Below are 19,802 nucleotides of genomic sequence, written 5' to 3' on the forward strand. Positions count from 1 at the left end.
TCTCCAAAGTGTGACAAAGATTGTGATTTTGTTGTGGCCTTGAACCTTAAACTAAATAATATAGGCTGATGATCAAAGGGGAAGATCAGTTTGAAAAAGTTAATTGGGATCCCATTTATAATGTCATATAATTAATTTAAACTACAAATGTAGCTCCTTTATATCTGTTGGCCAGTGTCAATGAATGGAAATGTATTTACATCTTGACATTGTAGAAATGTCTACTCTTTTTTTTTTTTTTTTAATTTTTTATTGAAGTGTAGTTGATTTACAATGTTGTGTTAGTTTCTGGTGTACAGCAAAGTGGTTCAGTTATACATGTATATACATATTCTTTTCCATTATGGTTTATTATAGGATATTGAATATAGTTCCCTGTGCTATACAGTAGGACCTTGTTGTTTATCTATTTTATATATAGTAGTTTGTATCTGCTAATCACAACTCCTTCTGTATCCCTCCCCCACCCCCTTTCCCAGCTGGTAACTGAAAGTTTGTTTTCTATGTCTGTGAGTCTGTTTCTGCTTCGTAAATAAGTTCATTTGCATCCTACTCATGTATTTTAATCAGGGGTTTACGATCAATCATGATTTTTCTTTACAATATGAACAAAGTACAACAACTTATTTATATTGTCCTGTAGTTGACCTTCAAAACATGCCCCAAATCTTCATACTATCTGCTTAAATACCATAGAATGGGTGCAACCTACCATTATAAATAGAACTGAAAAATAGAAAACATTGAAAATATTGTGACTTTCCCCAGTTCTGGACAATAGTATCTGGTGCTTTGAATTCCAGCATGTGCATGCACAAGGACGGAAGTAACAGAATGAAAGAAAATACAGTTACTAACTCAACCTATTATTTTTCAACCATATGGTTTTATGATAGTAATGCATAAGAGAATATACCACTTGTAATTACACCACAGACTGATTAGGATTCTGGATTTTTTCATATTCTTCAACATAGTGTTGATACTGATCAGTAAGGAGAGACTGATTTGCTTCATCCATGTTTCTTCTGGCACGAATCAGACAAGAAGCACCCACAAAAATGACTGCAACCAGTAATAAAGCAGCAATTACCGCTATGGTAACAATCTCAGAAATACTAAAATTCCGACCTATGTGAAAAAGAAAACGAGAGCAAAAAATAAATAATAAAACAGTCGCCACCCAAAATTGGATACCCTAACAGAGGCACTGTTCCAGGCACTTTACAAAGTCCTCATATTTAATTTTTATTGGCTACCTCGCCTGTTATAGCACCTGGCATCTTCAAAGCACTTTCCGATTTCTCATAGTGAGCCCTACCGGGATAGTTATTATATTCATTCTAAAGGAAATGATGGCTCCGAGTTTGAGTCACTTGCCCAAGGTCGTTTGGTTAGTAAGCAGTAGAGTTGGTTTTGGAGCCCAGGTCTTTCAGGATCCAGATCCTGTGCTCTTCCACTGTACCCCACTGCCTTTGTTAAGAAAGGTATTTAAAATTAAATCAGAAAGTTTTGAATTTCAAAACCTCAGAAAAAACAGCTCAGAATATCTCCATCTCTTTTTTTTTTTAGGCTAAATAAACAGAAGCAACATTATGTAGTAGAAAAATAAGGGCATATTACACAGGGCTAAGCTCAAGACTCATTCTCTATGCTCACTAGAAAGGTGATCCTTGACAATTACTCCCTCTAAGCCTCGTCTTCCTTATTTGTAAAATGAGGATTTTAATGCTTGCCTCAGAGGGTTGTAAGGATTAAATGAAATAGTGTGGTATGTAATCAGCTCAATACCAGGTCAGAGTGGGCTCTCAACAAATGTTAAATTCAGTCTCTTTATCCACAAATAAAAATTCAAATGAAAGCTTCTAAATCCAAGTGGAAAACTGTGGATTACTTTATCTCAGAAAAATGTGATTACTTTAAGGGTGACAAATTTGCTTTCGGAAATTTCCACAGTAAAAATACACTTTCAGTACTCACTTGACCATTGAACTTCATAAGTGTATCCCAGGTTGTCTGGAGCAGTAACAAACATTTCTATGTTGGTAATTGGAGGCCAAAATGGTACCATATTGTATTGTCTGTTATGTCCAATAGGGGCATTTTCCAATGGATATGTGGATATATCTAAAATATGTCAAAGACACCTTGTTAATAGACAAACTCAAGCTTATATTAATACATTATTATTATGTTCTGAAGGTGACCCAAAGTATTCAAGGGTAACTTTAAAAATTCTTTCATATTTTACACTGAGTAAAGACATAAAAATGTTTCACTACAGCAGAACAGGGAATTGCATAAAACAGAGCTCAGATGCTTTGAGTACAGCACTAACATGTCATCCAATACAAAAAGAGAGTTTAAAAATAAGGAAATTTTAGTCTTTTCTTATCTGTGATGATCATTAGTTGTTTTACTTTTATATTACAGAAACTAATTTGAATAAAATTCATTAAACTTACTTTTCAAAGCTAAAGAAAAGATTGGACCTGTAATTTGCTGTAGTATCATCTATGATTTAAATATGAGAGACACTGTAGCTAATGAGGTTTGTCCTTGACTATGACTATTTCTGTTTAGTATTTTTCATTTTTCTGTTTAATTAGAGAAATAAATATTAACTTATTCCCTGGGTTTTACTCTGTTAACAAAAAGCACTTAACACTTTGAATCAAGGTCCTAGAATCCTATTTGCTTCCTGCCGCCTTTCATCTTTCTACTTAAATAAAAATCATAGGCATTTATATTATTAGTAAGTTTCTGTTATCACAGATAAAAGGAGTGATATACTCTTTGTGACAAAAGATCATTCCTTTTTGTTGTTGTTGTTGTTTATATTTATATTGGTACAATGAAATGCCAAATGGAATGTCACAAAACCAGAGTTGGAAGTGGGTTTGGGTAGGACATTAGTGGAAATACATTTAAAAGAGCTGGAATATGTGAGAAGGCTAGTGAAATATTAGGTTTTCTGTTCGCAAGAAGTATATTACCTGGACAGTCACTGTGATCCTGTGAAGCACAGGAGAGTATTTTAGCATCTACTCTGAAGAAAAATTGATCATAGAAATGGCAGGTAGTGTTTATATTTTTGTAACTTTAAATTTAAAATCTAGTGATTTTAAATGTACTATGAATTAATGCTAATTAAATATTTATCCACTGAAATCTATTGAGCTCCTGCTAATGCCAGGCACTTATCTAGGCGCATGGGGTATAGCATTAAACAAAAGACAAGGTTCCTGGCCTCAAGGCACTACTCCTGTTAATTATTTGTTAAAGTTAGATGTTAAAGCTAATAACTTAGATCATTTTTAAACTTCCCACTTCATCTTTACTGAATTGGCCTCAACCTAGTCCAGTTACAGCTGCATAAAAAAGTTGTGTCCATTAAAATAAGTGGAGGAAAAGAAGAAGAATAAAAATAACAATAGCAATTGGATTGCAATGTTGCTTCCCTGTGTCAGACCCTTCAATGGCTCCCCTTCTGTCTTAGAGTTAAACCCAATGTCTTTAAGGATCTGCCCCCTGTTTTCTCTCTGACCTTGTCATCTCCCTCCGTTTTCTCCCCACTCCCCACTCTGCTCCAGCCACAGTGGCTCCTTTGTTCCTTTGTCTTGGGAGCATTTTTCTCCATATACTTACGCAGTGCTGCCTATCCCCTTTCCTGATTTTACTTGTCTACAAAGACTTTCCCCCATATAACATACTCTATATTTATTTACATATGCTTATTGTCAGTTTATACATTGCTGTCTAGTTTCCAGCAGTGTATGTTTAACAAAAGTTTGTTATGTTCATTTCTAAACCTACTAATTCTAGTTATTTGTTATTGAAATAAAAGTAATATAACAAAACACACGTAAATCGATAATTATGATTGTAAAAAGAGGAGGATGTTGTTTTTATAATAAATAAATGGAATGCTTTGGAAAGATTTATTAAGAATAAGTGGCTGCAACGTTGCTATAGAATTAGGAATGAGCAACTATGATTTTTAAGGGTTAGGGGAGCATTATGAAAATTTAGAGTAATACTGTACTCAGATTGCATCACAAGGGTTGTTAATTTCTTGTTTCACTTTAAAGAAACAGACACTGTAAATTATAGACAATTCATTATGGTTGTATGTATGTATATAAATACACATGAAAAATCAGATGGAACTCCAATCAGTGAATTCATAGAAGATTGATAAGTGAATAAATATTTGTATTTAAGCTATTTATTTCTTAAATTGTTTTCAGATGAAACAAACTATTTTGACCAACTCATCAATTAATGGTCCAAATCAGGTTAGATTAGCGGTTTCTATTGTATTCTCTCTCTCTCTCTCTCTCTCTCTCTCTCTCTCACACACACACACATACACACACACACACATACACACACAGCACAGAAGTAAGAGATGGCTGAATGAATAAATGAATCAGTAGATAGTTAATCTCCAATATTATGTTTATGTGCATGATGAAGGAAAGGCACATAAGACAAAACTTAGAACACTTTTAAAATGTGAAAATTTATGATGTTTTAACCAGTAAAAGCACATTCATTGTTTGAATAGTAATACAACCCTCTCAGCTGAGTGAAGAGAAAGTAGCCTTTAAATAATATTTTAAAAATGCATTACAATGAACTTAAAAGAGATTTTCTACAATGTGATATAAAAACTAACATTAACTTTTCAAGTTGAATAAAATTTCCATTTGTGAGAGGCCGTAAAGTAATAAGAATCAGAACTGTGGATTATGAGTGTATTTTTTCTGTCTTTTGGGGTATCAAAGAAGAGCTCTTTAAGGTTTTTGCATTCATATTAAAAAACAATGAGGATGTTCATTGGAAGATATGAGAAAGAAAAATTGGGGAAACATGGTAGTCATCTTTACATGGTAAAAAGGAGAAGGGATGACCTTTTTAGTCCTATTGAATGTTAATAAGTATCATCTTACAATTACTATTCTGAGAGACTTCTCATCTGCCTTTTCCAAGTGATTTAGAATAGTTGGAAATGGCTAGATATTAGAGCTATTTTATCCTATTGTTAAGTGTAGTTTAAATGTGCCAGATGCTTAGCCTAAAGTGGTAACTATGCCATCTGAACAATCTCCTTTGCTGAGCCTGCAAAAAGCATATGAAAGAGTTTTACCAGCAGTATATCTCCTCAGCCATTCATCAAAGACTGCATCAGTGAAAGTATGTAGGAGGACAAAAATAGGATCATTGGGAGATAAATGAGTTTGCCCCCCGGTTCCATTCAGGAATAGATGAGCCAAATTGTGAAGGCTTCGCACAGTAGGGTCATACCTTCCTGTGGGATCACTGTAACCTAGATACAAAAACAAGGATGAGAATAGTAAAAACCATTACACATATCTAACTTTTCAAGTCCAAAGCAGTGATTATATTGGGAAACAATTTTTCCTAAGCTTGTCAGGCCAATTTTTACCTTAGTGTAATAGCACTGCTTCTCTGTACCTATGGTTGGTGACATGTGTTTGCTGTACCGAGAGCTGGGTTAGTTTGAAGCTAGTGGCATGGCATTCTAAATGTAGCCTCTAGGTTAAAAATAATGACCTGCAAAGACTACCAGTCAAAATATATAGAACACTCTATTTTGACAAGGGTAACATTGGTCTACATGGAAATAAAGATAGTGGAAAGCTCTAGCTTCTACAAAAACTGCTGATACAATTGGGAGAACACCACTCTGATTGTCCTGGAGCTTAAATTGCCAGATGTTACTTTAGTCTCCTACCTTATTCCTTTTGAATGACTGTCAGCATGTTTATTTTTAGAAAATTATTTTTGTGGAGAAGTTACAGTTTCTCAGAGCTTTCTTACCATCTCTGTGCTAGTTTTAAATATCTGAAAAGACTGCTGTCAAAACGTTTATAGAACTTTTGAGAATGATCTGTATTCTATATATATATCTTCTCCAAATACATTTCCATATTATATGTATTTCACATGTGGATCATATATATATTCCCATTTTATATATAATCCACATATTATATATCTATTATATATAATATATACATTTCCCATATTATATATAACATATCTATTTCCCATATATACTCACATATATATATATTGTTCATGAATACATATTAGAGAGAGGACAAGGATAGATCACAAACAAAAATAGATGGTCTCTGATGTGGGATGGAGTTACAAGTGTGTGTAGTTAGCTTGAAGGACCAGAGCGTGGATAGCAGGGAAGGGCTGTATATTATAAAGCAAAATTAGAATTTGAAATACATTAACTCAGTTATATAATTATAGTTATTCATTTACTCATTTTTTATATGTTTATTCCATTATTTTTTGACTCATAAAACGTTTAAAGATTGTCTGTAATGTACACAGCAGGTGGTTAAGCACTAATCTTTTCATGCATTCTGTCAGGAAATCAGTACAATTTGTCTTTTGATTGAGCATCAGTAAGACACAATCTGCAAATTCTTTATGAAATCACTACTTATAGTCTTAGTTTATAAATATCAGCTTAGTCAAAATACGGTTATTATTTATTGAGTCATCTCCAAGTCAGTGTATCATTGTAGTTATGAAAATTAACATAAAGATAGGAAAGAATGGCAGATAATTTTGATGATAAAGGGGGAGATAATTGAAAATAATTATCGGATCTATACATCAGGGATCTCAGATTATGGGAAAGAGAGATCTATTCCCTTTTATTGGTTGGGGGGAGGGCGGTCTAACATGTGCAATGCTGTATTTAAGGTAAAATTTGACAATAACAAGTTTATAATAAAGTTAAATGTGATTCTACTCTTTTAAAACTTTAAATATGTATCATGAATAATTTAGAGGTATCAAAATTTATTTTATAAAGTAAATTATTTTATAAAATAATTATAAATGAAATATAATTTATTTTAGAGGACTTAGAAAATTTGGATTTGAATCTGTGCTCTGTTACTAACTAGCTGGATATCTTTGGAAATTAATTTCACTTCTTTGGACCTCAGTTTCTCAGCTTTAAAATACTTTGAATTAAGCAAGGAAAACCAAATTAAATATCTCTAGATGCAAGTTCTAATTTTTATAGATCTTAATAAAAGTTGCAGGATGATACCTAAATAAAACAGGTGTCCAAACCAGGCTTTAGTAGATGGCAACTTATGTTCAGGATTTTTAATTATATTTTTTAAGAAAAAAATTAATAATCTCTCCAAGTCTTGAATATTATTTACCTATACTAGAATTTGATATAGTTATACACATATTGGCCAGCTACCTAACAGAAATTTGAGTTTAATACCTTTTAGGTATTTTAACAGAATCATTTCCAAGGGCTTCTCCTATGATAAAAAGTTTCAGGGTCTCACACTTTTCTTTAAGAAAGTTCTTTTTTTGAGCAGAGAATTGTGATTATATCATAATAGGCGGCCCTATTCACATAAACTTACAGGATCCATATGGCATTCAAAGGGTTTTTTCAAAGAGATTTGAATTTGAATAGTTTTCCATGTAACAACTAGGTCAATTCAGAGCACCGATTTTTACTTGCCTTCCACTGTGTTTCGGAAACTGTTTGTAGAAGTGGAATAAAAAGGAGGTGTGTCAAATAAACCAACTTCCAAGCACTGAGTGACATCCTGTGGTTCAGGAAGACGTTGCACCATTGGTCTAGCCACATTTCCAGCTGGATTTCTCCTAATTGGCCTACCCTCAGTGCCTGGGGAAAAGATGGGAAACGGTGAACATGTATAGAACATTTAGAGATCTTAGCTTTGCTTTTCAAATTTGTATACATAGCACGAACACTGAAAAACAGGGTTTCCTTGGTAGAAGAGAAAATTTTTAAAGTGCATATTTAGTGGCATTAAAGTGAGGAAATAAGTTATCATGTCCAACTTCTGTGAATAGGGAAAATATGTGATACACAAAATCACCTGAGAAAAAAGATGATCACAATAACAGATAGAGGTCCTTGTATTTGTTAAATCAACATATGCTTTTTTCAAGAGAACACATTAAAATGAAAATTCCATGGAAAATTAAATCCTACCAACATAATCTCATAAATCAGAACTCTACACTGAAATCCATATTTCATACACATATGAAATTTTGTACTTGAATGCTCTTTCAAGCCTTCAGAGAAATAAAGTTAAAACAACCTTAAATCTCTTTGGGAAGCGGTCTGTATTGCAATCACCACATATTTTTCAGCAATTAACGTGGAAAATAATTGAAACATTTTAAGGTCAGTAAGATAAACAGGTAAACAAAGAGCTGCTGTACTAGGGATAATAGGTACCCCTAGAGATACAGAGATGCCTTTGGGGAGACAGGGAGGGAGAGAAGGAGAAATAGGGAAGGGAGGGAAGGTGGGGGTGGGAAGGGGGGAGAGCGTAAGTGAGAGGATCAATTCTTCCCAATTGGGTGGCTTCAGGAAGCCTTCATTAGGTAGAGAGATTTGCAAAGAGCCCTGAAGGACTGAGGAAAATTGCCAGAGGTGAAATAAGACAGATTTTTCAAGTCAAACGTTTTAAGCAGAGGTAATAATAAAAGAGATAAGCTTTCTTCTATGCATCATATAAGCCCCATCGGAGCACAAACTCTTTTCTTGATCACCAGTGTGTCCTCCAGTCTTGATCCAGCACTGGCATATAATTAAAGCTAAATAGTTGTTTGGTGTATGTTGATTTATGAAAAGATCAGGTTGATTGTACAAGAGGGCCTATTAGGTGAACAGCTTGCCTAGGGTATGTGGCAATGTAAGGGTGTAGTGGATGGCGGGAAGGATAGGAAGCTAGACAAGAACTGTTTTATTTATTAGGCCAGTGAAAGAAAAAAGGAAAATAACATTTTATTGAACACATATTAATGTGTCTGATATGGTATCACATACTTTAATAAGATATCTGATTTAATCCTCACGGTAATTCTTGCCTCTCTCTACTTTTCTTCTTGGATGAAATTATCCATTCCTGTGGTTTCACTGGTCATCTTTTACAAGACACCCATACCTGTACAGCTTTAGATCAAACCTTCCTTAGACATTGCATGCTTATGTCCTCATATGCTTTCTGGACAGTATCTTTCCAGTATTCCATAAATGCACCAAATTCGGTATACTGAAAGAGTTAATTATTGACATCTAACATTCTTCCAGCCACTAAAATATCACCTTTAATTCATCACATGAAAAACATGCTCTTTCTTCACTATACTTCTTAAATTTGCTTTCTACTTCAGACACTCTGAACTTTTCATTCATTCCTGCATGGAAATCCCACAGGACTCCAATCCATAGGATGTTAATAGGTGCAATGGCAGAAGTTGTCCATGTGCAAACAAATTAAAAAAAAAATCACAGTCAGAGAGAGGTGAATGTTTTGGTATCTAAAGACATACTGCTCCTCAATTTTATCTCATTCAGCATGCCAAACAAAGTTTTATTTTAATTTTTAAACTTCTACAGAATAAAATTTTATATACATTTACTTCTCTTATTCCTATATATGGCTAAATAATTTTCTAATGGTGAAAAATCTACTTAATTTCTTTGCTCTATTTAAAATATTCTCTATTTAAGTTACAAAGTAATTTAATATTTGGTGCCTAAAGGAATATGTGCAGAATAAATGTTATTAGTATAATAATAAAATAAAAAATAAATTCCAATAATTCTAGTTTTTATATGGAAGAACAAAAGTTCAAAATAGCCAGACATGCCTGAATAAGAAAAATAAGATGGGATAAAAAGACTCTGATAATTAAGACCTTCTGTTAGCAGCAAGAGAGACGGTAAAAAATAGGATCTAAGGAAGAGAACAGAAAGCTTCACAGAAGCTGATCCACATAGGACAGAAACGTGACGTGTGGCAGAGATGGCATTCAGACCACTGGAGAAAGGATGCTAGGAAAACTGGTTAATCATTCTCTTTTTGTATTCACTTTGGGAGAGCTGGAAAGAGCTAGTTGGCAGACATCTTCTGTACAGTATCTTTCTTTTATTAAAGGCATCCTCCATGTCACCTTTCGGTTTTTTAACCTTCTGACCAGATTAACATAATAGTAAAAATAATATATTATAATAACATAAAATAATAGTAATAATCATTATACAATAATAATAGTAATTATTATTATATGTATTTTTTACTCCCAGGGCACTTCCAACTCTTTCTGCATATTTCACATTTCCTAGGGAAACATTTTCTGTGAAATTCCAACACAAGACACATGACTACTAAGCAGTGCTGAGCTTACTAAGAGGATTAATTAATACAAAATAGACATTTCCAAAATAAGAAAGTGAGCAATGCACTGACCAAGTTGTTCAAGGAAAGCAATGGAAAAATGTATAGGCACTTTCTTTTTCCCCTGGAGCACCCCAGATTGCCTTGACTGTCCTAGGTACTTAGTGAATATTTGTACATCAACTCTCCATAATAAACGTGGATTTTAGTCTGAAGTCCTTAGTAGAATGAAGAGCCTTCAGGCAGCACATTTAATCACTTTACATAACAGGCAATTCTGAATCCTAGTTGTCATTTGGAACTTACTGTTACAAAGGGTTCCCAGGGTATCATAATCTTCCAAGGATTCGCAGACCACTCGCCATTGAGAAAAGACGGAGTTCGGGCTTATAAGAGTGGAATCAAAGTTGCTTCTTGATCCCATCAAGTCATCGGTGCAAATGTCACAGGTGTTCTTCCCAGTGGCAAAATTCCAGTAAGGAAGGGAGAAAGAAGTATCCTGCAACATTTCCTAGATCACAGAAACTCTGTTAGCATTCTCTGCTTTTGTTTAAAATTCTCCCTTTGCTTGGTTTACTCCCTGGCATTCTGTTTCTATTAGTTCTCTTCAGCCACTTAGGAACTAGTTAGTTTGTCAGTGGTGTCTGAAGGGCTAGAGGACTTAAATACCTTATTTAACAAAGCCTCAAATTTACTACAAGAAGTCACTTGGGCACTAGAGGGAATGAAACTCAACTTGTTATACAGAAGTTTCTGCAAATGCTTTGGGGAGGTGTCTTCCTTTTCTTTTCTAGGCAAGTAGTTACATTTCTGTTGGTTTTACTAAAAATTATCAATAATCACTTCTACACTTTGACATTTCCACTTCCTTCCATTTTCTTATCTTTAGTTCAAGCATGACTAACTCCTGGTCTGGCGCCAGACTCAGCCTTGAGATATATTATGTGAAGCAGTGCCTTTTATTTTGTTTCTGTTTTGTAATTTAACCAGAACGACTTCAGGCGTTTAGATTCTGGTTTGGCCACAGACTACAGAGGCTCTTTCACACTTGCCTTATCTGCCGGGGCACTGAAGGTGTTTTACTTAGAGACCCCTGCTTCAGAATCTAAACTATGAAGACTCAGGCTTCTGCTAGAAACTAATACAGACAGGAAATGCTAAACTGAAGCAGACTATTTCTCTGTGCACACTGTTATTTAGACCAGAGACCTAGTTTCCATTTAAAGCTGATCTCAACAATTTTAAAAATGCTGGACTCGAGATCACATGCTTATTTTACTGGGTTCCTTTAAACATGTATTTATTGTACTTGTTATTTCTCATTCCTTTAAGCCTTTAGTGAGCTCTATTTAGAGTGTGGGATATAAATGTAGGGATTGCCATTGTTTTATCTCACAAGTATTTAGTACATATGTACTTTTTTACTTTTAAACCCTTTCTAGGAAGCATTTCCTTGTCCTCGGGGTATCTTAGAGGGTCAGAACTTTCCAAGGTATTCCCCAGTTATTGATCTCCAGAGCTTTAGAGTCCTTATTTAGAAGCCATTGTTCTGGTTCACAAGAATTAGTGACAGCTTCTAAGGGATCATTAAGAGTCAGTTTGTGGTTCAGCAACTGGCATCTGGGAGCTGGAGCAGATTCATGTGGCATTTCAACTGTGCGTTACATTTAGATTGTGATTTGTTGGATCCCTTGTGCTGTTGGGTTTTAAAAACGTAAGTCATAGAGGTTGAAGCTTACGCAGGCAAAATTGAAGCTTTTAGATACTTTCCACCTGCCCTTTCATTTTGGTGTACCTGTGGGAAAATGACTTGAAGGCAAGAAGAGCTCGAGTCGATTACAAATGACAGATTTATCTACTCATAATCTGAAAAATGCCTTGAAATCAGAGCTATAAACTATGAAGTTCAGAGTATCAGATGAATTCATTTAATCACTCTCAAATTGCATATGGATGGACTACTTACATGTGAATATTTTGTTCTGTATTTTAGTGCATTAAATCTCTCCCTTCTAACCATTTATTTTCTTGGATAATGCTGGGCGCAAGCATACTGCGAATCAATATGGGAATCTGCCCTCGGATATTTTTAGATTAATTTTTAGATTTTAATTTGTGGGGAGGGATTCATTGCTGTTATTTCATCTAGAAAACAGGTTCAGTTTGTGAATTTCCTAATTGAGATCTAAGAATTTTAAAGGGGTTAGGGGTTAGGTTGGGGTTAGCAGATGTAAGCTGTTATATACAGAATTGATAAACAACAGGGTGCTACTGTATAGCACAGAGAACTATATTCCATATCCTATGAATACCATCATGGAACAGAATATAAAAAAAGAATGTATAGATATGTATAACTGAATCACTTTGCTGTACAGCAGAAATTAACACAACATTGTAAATCAACTGTACGTCAATAACAAAACTTTTTTTAAAAAACTTCATTTAAAAATAATACTTTTCTTAAATATAGAGCAATTAGTAAAATAAACAATATGAAAGTATTTTATATGAAAGTATTTATGTTAACAGATACTTTAATGTGGCTTTAGCTTATCTGATTAAAAATAAGCAGGAAATAACTTTGTTTTGAGCTTCACTGTATGCCAAAAAAGTCAATGCCTTTTAAATTAAAATGATGTCTGACCTATGGGATGTTGTTAGTAGGTGTCTTCTATAAGCCTCAAAGTGGTAGGGGCATGGAAAAAATGGAGTTCAGTTAAAATATGACAATATAAATGAAAAGTAATTTTTTTCATAATTTAAACCCTGTATCATATCAGAACGAATCATCAACTTATAAAGTGAGCCATACATTTGGGACTTGGAAGACTGAGAAGTTATATACACCTGCCTCATCCAAACCAGGAGGAGGTATTGGTTTACATTTGAAAAGGGAGACATATCAAGTGAGAGTCCTTCATTGCAAACTATATGAGGGTTATTTTTTCAATGACAGAGCTGTAGAATATGTCCAGTGCTTTAATTCACACCTACAAATATCTCAATTGGCTTCCTCATCACTGATATGACTTTCTTTTCACTTCACAAAGGGTAAAGATTAATTAATAAGGAAGTAATTAGCATAGGGAGAAACTTAACAGAATGCCAAAGGCAGAGTAATAATGTGCAATCGCTTTGTCATCGCCTGTTTTGATCATTCAGAACACAGTGGATCAACAACTTAAAAACAAGTCACCTCCTCTGTAAAGGATATGAACATGGCCATGCCTCGTGCATACCTGCATGTCTCTCTCCAGCTGCAGCAGGTGGTACCTATGCCATGTGAGAAACGCTGGTCCCTCATGAGAGAAATCCACTTCACCAAAGCTTTCCTGTCCTGCCCCCAGAAAAGTCTTTTTGACTGAGTAGTAGTGCGTCCAAACAAAGTAGTTATAAATGGAAATGTTCTCAAATTGTGGGGTGTTGCCATCTGGCCCCAATATTTCTTCTGATCTCCTGGTGGCAATGACAAACTGAGGGTGAATTGTACGCTTTGCCATATCCAGGGCCCGGACAAAGCGGTTCTTTTCTTCTGTACTTAAGTCCAGTAGGTTTCTCCTGACTTTAAGGGTACAAAATTCAAACGTGAAAACATCTGCAGTGTGGGCATGGGTAGACAATGCACACAATCATCTTGTGACACCACGTCCCATTTACCCGTGAATGATAATTTACATGTGTGCTCACATCATTTTATACTTTTAAAAATACCCCTTGCTAAAATCCCTTCTTCAGGCCTGCTTTTTGTCTCTCTCTTCCCCTCCCTCTCTTTCTCTCTCCAACTTACTCTAGGATTCCTATGAGCTTTCCTTAATCTTACCATGGACTTTATGATTCTCTGATCCTGTTATATTGATTTCTGCTCACTATTGGCATATTTCTTGGAATTTTCTACCTTTTTAATATCATAAATTTTGCAAAAACACGGTATGTGGTATAGTATAGTGGTTAAGACCAGAGCCTCATTCTATGACTGCACACATTTCTCTAAGCATCAGTTTTTCATCTGTAAAGTGTGTGTAAAAATATCCGCTTTATAAAGCTGTAAAGACTAAGAGGACACACATAAAAAGCACTTAGACCAGAGCCTGGCTCAGAATAAAGACTCACCCACAGACATAGAGAACAAACTTATGGCTACCAAAGGGAAAGGGGGGGAGGGATAAATTAGGAGTTTGGGATTAACATGTACATACAACTGTATATAAAATAAATAACAAACAAAGATGTACTCTGTAGCACAGGGAACCATACTCAATATTTTGTGATAACCCATAAGGGAAAAAAATCTGAAAAAATAGATACATATGTATAACTGAATCACTTTGCTGTAGCCACAACATTGTAAATCAGCTATACTTCAATTAAAAAAAAAAAAGGGGGCTTCCCTGGTGGCGCAGTGTTTGAGAGTCCGCCTGCCGATGCAGGGGACACGGGCTCGTGCCCCGGTCCGGGAGGATCCCACATGCCGCGGAGCGGCTGGGCCCGTGAGCCATGGCCGCTGAGCCTGCGCGTCCGGAGCCTGTGCTCCGCAACGGGAGAGGCCACAACAGTGAGAGGCCTGCGTACCGCAAAAAAAAAAAAAAAAAAAAAAGGCTCAGTAAACGTCCCCTGAAACTCTTGGTCCCATGTTTGGCACAAGGAAAACAATGCAGTATTGCCAACTGTTACTATTTAAAGCTTTCTCATTTATTGTCATTTAGGCTGCAGGCCAGGCTCATCTTGTAAAATGGCTGAACTTGATCATCAGAGCAGGAACCATCCTTGTGGTCAGCAAGGGTAGTGGAAGAAGCTCATCGATTAGAGCTGGACACATCTCAGTGTGAATTCCACGTTTACCACATACCAGCTACATGGACTTGACCTTTCAGAACCTCACAATTAACATAACTATCTTGCAAAGTTACTGAAAGGTCCAGTCATAAACACCTAGCACAGTTCCTAGTATAAAGGAGTTGCTCAACAAATCTTTTGAAAGGAAATGTTATTAGAAGACTTGAGGTTCACCTTCAACTCCTTAAATCAGATACATTTCTCAGCCTCTCTAAGCCTCAGTTTCCTCAGCTGTGAAAAGTAAGTCTTGAGCTTTATGATTTCTAGGAGTTCTGAAAGTTCAACTGGTTCAGGATTCTGTAAGTGTGTTGAGTTCCACGCAGAACTGTGCATCCATTCACACCCCACTTACCTATGAGAACCCTCTGGTCACAGGCAGCTCCTCTCCATCCAGGACGGCAGGTTCCACAGTTGTATCCTGAGAAATTGCCAATGCAGTGGCATGTCCTGTTGAAGAAGCGCGTGGGCCAGCCCTCTCGGTCATCTCTGCCATCATGTGGGTACTGGGGGCCGTGGGGTCGGGAGTCAGCTGTCACCACTTCACACCTGCCCCTTCCCGATGAGGAACCACAGCGGTCAGTCCCAGGCCCAGACAGTGGGAACAGGTCTGGGCAACACACGCCATTTCTCAAAGCCTCGATGGTGACACACTGTCTTGGGAATTGAGCCCAGGCCTGCTGGAAAAAAAGCAGGGCCAAGAAGGTATAGCCCAGAGAGAGGAGTTTGGGAGCTTTCATTTCTGCTTGAAGCAAGAATGCAGTACAGGCTCTGGTTTTCAGCCCTTTGTGTAGAGCCCGAGGCACATAGATAAAAATCAAGCTGAAAAGGAAAAAGCAAGATGAAATTATGCAAGTTGTTTTGTACTGTTATAAATGGCATGAGACCCTTCCCAACCCACCTTCAAAATGCTTTTCATATCTGTAAAATGACATTTCAAAAACTAATCAAAATAGTAATTTACCTTTAAAAATTTGACATGTATAATACCTACATAATTAAATCCCCTGTCCTCGTCATTTAATTTTCTTCATTTTAAATTTCTATTTATATAAAAAAATACTTATCCTGGATGTCATTTATCAAAAGCACTCATTATCGGGTCACTGTCGTTAATTACATTTATCCATGGAGCTGAAGGAAGAAATGGGGGGCAGATTTCTAGCAAGTTAATATCCAGGATTTAAAGTCCCCTTTATCCTAATGGAGTTTTGGCGGGAATCCACCCACTCCCCATAGAGTTTCTCTCCAGTACCTTGAACTCCTGAGGGGATCCTCTGCTGAGCTCTTCTTAGAACTGAGTGTTTTATATTTGCTTGTGCCCTGATGTCAGAGCTGTTAATTGCTTGTGGGTTTCTGCCTGGTAACTCATCCCAAATCTGTTCGCCCAAACTGGGAGGGGCTGGTCCTCTTTTCCACCCTTTACTAATCTCTTTTCACTTCAGTGAATTTTTCTGCCCTTTAAGTATTTGGTTAGCACATGATTGCCTTCCCACTGATTTCCTTGTGATGTTTAAAGTTTTAAGAAAAGGTCAGAGCCACGAATTTGGAATACAACAAGTCAGAGAAACTGGAGAGCTTTTGTTTTCATTGCAGAGAATTTTATTTTTTCCTTTGAAAATATATCTTTAGAGGATAAATGAGATTACTTACCTTTTCTTAGTGATAAAGGGCTAGGCTAGTGCCTGCACCTGATGGTAGCTTTTGATTGTGTTCCGTCTTGAAAACAGATGCTGCCATTCTTAAAATTTCCAGAGAGAATAATTGTAGTAGAAAAGGCATCAGATATAATTACACCAACTCATATGACATTGGCTATCAAGGTGCCTGCTGGTATTGACAGTTGGGTACTCCAACTCCCTTACCTCCATTGGGGTGGTGTTCGTCTCTGTGGCAAAGGATCTCAGTGTCACTGCTATGTCTACTGTTTAGAAAATGACCACTAAATAGTTTATTCTTTCCTACCTTCTCTGCAAGCAGTCTTAAGTTAATGGCACTAAGGGTAATAGATTCCTGAATTTCAAAAGGAGTTTTCCTCTGGAGTTGAGACCCATACATATGAAATCAATTTTCCAAGTTAATCTTTAGTTTGGAGTACATAATTGCTGTGCAAAAGTGATCAGAATTTGCGATCAGGATTAGCTGTCCTATTTGACTCTCAGCCATAAAATTGTCCAGAAACCTATATAAAGGCCTTGGGTATATGGTTACCAACAAAAAGCCAACCAAGGCTATGTCTACAAATTAAGATAAAAAGAATAAGAAGAATTTCCTGTACACGGCCCCGTGTCCAGGCCATCAACATGATTTATTACAACCATATCAAGCCATGGTTATTAAGATTTGTGTCTATAAATCTAGTGTTATTCTTTTTAAATTTAGTTTTATATTTTGGTCTGTTGCGTATAAAACAATCTACTAATGTGAATACATGTTAGGATATTTCCTAAAATGTTTTAAGAAACATAGCAATCCTGGTTATGATCTGTCGCATGCATAGAGGCCAAAAGTCCCTTTTTCTTTTTTGCCTTGGATCTCGGGTACTAGAATCACAGAAATGCTATCTCTCATCATTACTATTTAAGTAGGCTTCAGTGACCAAACTTTTTCCCCCACTAATACTATGTATTCAAGTTGTTGTACGTAACAGTATTCTATTTTATTTTTTTAATGTCAGTTTGATATATCATCGTAAGAATATACTCTATCCATTCTCCTGTTAGTGAACATTTGGGTTATTTTCCAGGATTTTTAATTTAATTTTTTGTCTTATGAACAATACTGCTGTAAAGAGGATTGTAAATGTTTCTTTTTAAACATATATAAGAATTTCTTGTGGTAAATACCTAGGAAATGGATTGCTAGTCATAGGATTTGTGAATATTTATAAGTTAGTTTTAAATTGTTTTCCAAAGTGGTTGTATCAATTTATATTCCCACCAGTAGTGCTTAAGATTTCTTAGTGGTTCACAAACTTGGTAACACTTGGTAATAATAGACTTAATTAACATTATAGAGATAGATATTTCATTCATGTTAATAACTAATATGTTTTAGTACTGTTCTTGTGCTTTTATCCCATCTGTTTCTTTTATTGTACGTTTTTTCATGCATATTGCCAGTTTTTTTAATTAGGTTTTTTGTCTTTTTGCTATATAGGACTTCTTTATGTATTCTGTCTTCTAATCTTCTGTTAGATAAATATATTGAAAATCTCTTATTCTAATTTATGGCTTAAGTTTTACATTCTTGACACAGTTTTCTGAGGATTAGTAGTTCTTAATTTTAATGTCATGGTATCAATCTTTTATTTTATTGTTAGTAGCTTCCATGTCTTGTTTAAGAAATCCTTACCATTCCACAAGTAATGAGCTATTTTTTCATGTTGTCTCCGACATAAAAAGCTTTAAATATTGCCTTTCACATTTCACTCTTTAAATGCATGTGGAATTAGGTCTTGTGCTTGATGTCAATAGGAACCTCAGTTCAACTTTTTGTTCCACATCAAAACCCAATTTTTCTGAGCACCATTTATAGCTGGAGGCATCCTTTCTCTAGTCATCTGCGGTATCACCCTTTCAGGTTTTCACGTATGAATGGATTTATTTCTGGCATTGCTCTTCTGTTCTGCTGGTGAATTGGACTCTCCCTGTGTCAATGTTATGTATTCTTTTTTAAAAATCTTTTTTTTAATTGAAGTATAGTTGATTTACAATGTTGTGTTAATTTCTGGTGTACAGCAAAGTGATTCAGTTATACATATATATACATATTCTCTTTCATATTCTTTTCCATTATGGTTTATTATAGGATATTGAATATAGTTCCTTTGCTATACAGTAGGACCTTGTTGTCTATCTCCAAATGGCTTATTTCACTTTAGTTCCTGAGTGATAATTTTGAAGATGTTCCTGTGCTGTTTTCTCATTGACACTGAGGTTCCTCAGAAGTCTGCTATCATTCTTACGGTGTTTCTTTGTAAGTTATCTGTCTTCTCTTTCTCTGACTTCTTTTAAGATCTTCTTTTTGTCTCTGCTTTCATAGGTTGTGTATAGAAATGGATCTATTTTTATTTATTCTACTTAGTCTACATTTTGCTTTACATATTTGTAGATTCATGAATTTGTCCGTTCTGGAAATATTTTAGTAATTTTTCTCTTCCAATTTTGCCTCATCTCCGTACTCTGTTTACTTCTTCTGGGCCTATGATTAGGCATATGTTCTCATTCTGTACTTCATATCTCTTAACCTATCTTTTTATTTTGTATAAATTGGCAGAGTTAATGGTTTCTATTAGAAGATACCTATAAGTTGTTGCGTAATTTTAAATATTGTCATATCAGTTGGAACTATCTAAAATCACGTGGAAATTGGTTTTATCATTAAAATTATATTAAAATACATAAAGAAAATAATTCCCATACTCTTTGAGTCAGCAACCAAAGCCTGAATGTGTTAGAATCACAAAACACAAGCTGGGGATTTTATTATTATATTATAAAATGAGTCTACTCCAGGAGGTTATAGACTAAGAATATACCAATATATTTAACAGGCAGTTCTCTCACCATAAAATTTGATCTTAAATCACCAGGCTCAATGTTTATATTAATAATTTGTGTTGTTTTTCTGTTACTGCACAGTTGTAGGAACAAAAATAAAAGAATAAGTCAAGTTACCTCAAAAGTCACCAGGTAAATATCCAAAACTATGTTTGGCAGT

General features: G+C 35.3%; 1 protein-coding gene across 1 annotated transcript; it reads right to left on the reverse strand.

The window, feature by feature from the left end:
- Nucleotides 1–773: 773 nt before the first annotated feature.
- Nucleotides 774–16,341, reverse strand: TYRP1 (tyrosinase related protein 1). Its single transcript, XM_079927136.1, has 8 exons — nucleotides 16,336–16,341; nucleotides 15,436–15,902; nucleotides 13,490–13,812; nucleotides 10,554–10,758; nucleotides 7,547–7,714; nucleotides 5,153–5,332; nucleotides 1,981–2,127; nucleotides 774–1,131 (listed from the first exon to the last, which is right to left on the reverse strand). The coding sequence occupies exons 2-8, from the start codon at nucleotides 15,818–15,820 to the stop codon at nucleotides 926–928; spliced, it is 1,614 nt and encodes a 537-aa protein (XP_079783262.1). The 5' UTR covers nucleotides 15,821–15,902; nucleotides 16,336–16,341; the 3' UTR covers nucleotides 774–925.
- Nucleotides 16,342–19,802: the final 3,461 nt, after the last annotated feature.

The sequence above is a fragment of the Stenella coeruleoalba genome, assembly GCF_951394435.1.
Source record: "Stenella coeruleoalba genome assembly, chromosome: 7".
NCBI classification, from domain to species: domain Eukaryota; kingdom Metazoa; phylum Chordata; class Mammalia; order Artiodactyla; family Delphinidae; genus Stenella; species Stenella coeruleoalba.

Coding starts and splice junctions, on each gene's coding strand:
- TYRP1 (XM_079927136.1), bottom strand. CDS start 15,820: ATGAAAGCTCCCAAACTCCTCTCTCTGGGCTATACCTTCTTGGCCCTG. Junction 13,813..15,435: donor TGACCAGAGGGTTCTCATAG/GTAAGTGGGGTG, acceptor GTACCCTTAAAG/TCAGGAGAAACCTACTGGAC. Junction 10,759..13,489: donor AGCTGGAGAGAGACATGCAG/GTATGCACGAGG, acceptor TCTGTGATCTAG/GAAATGTTGCAGGATACTTC.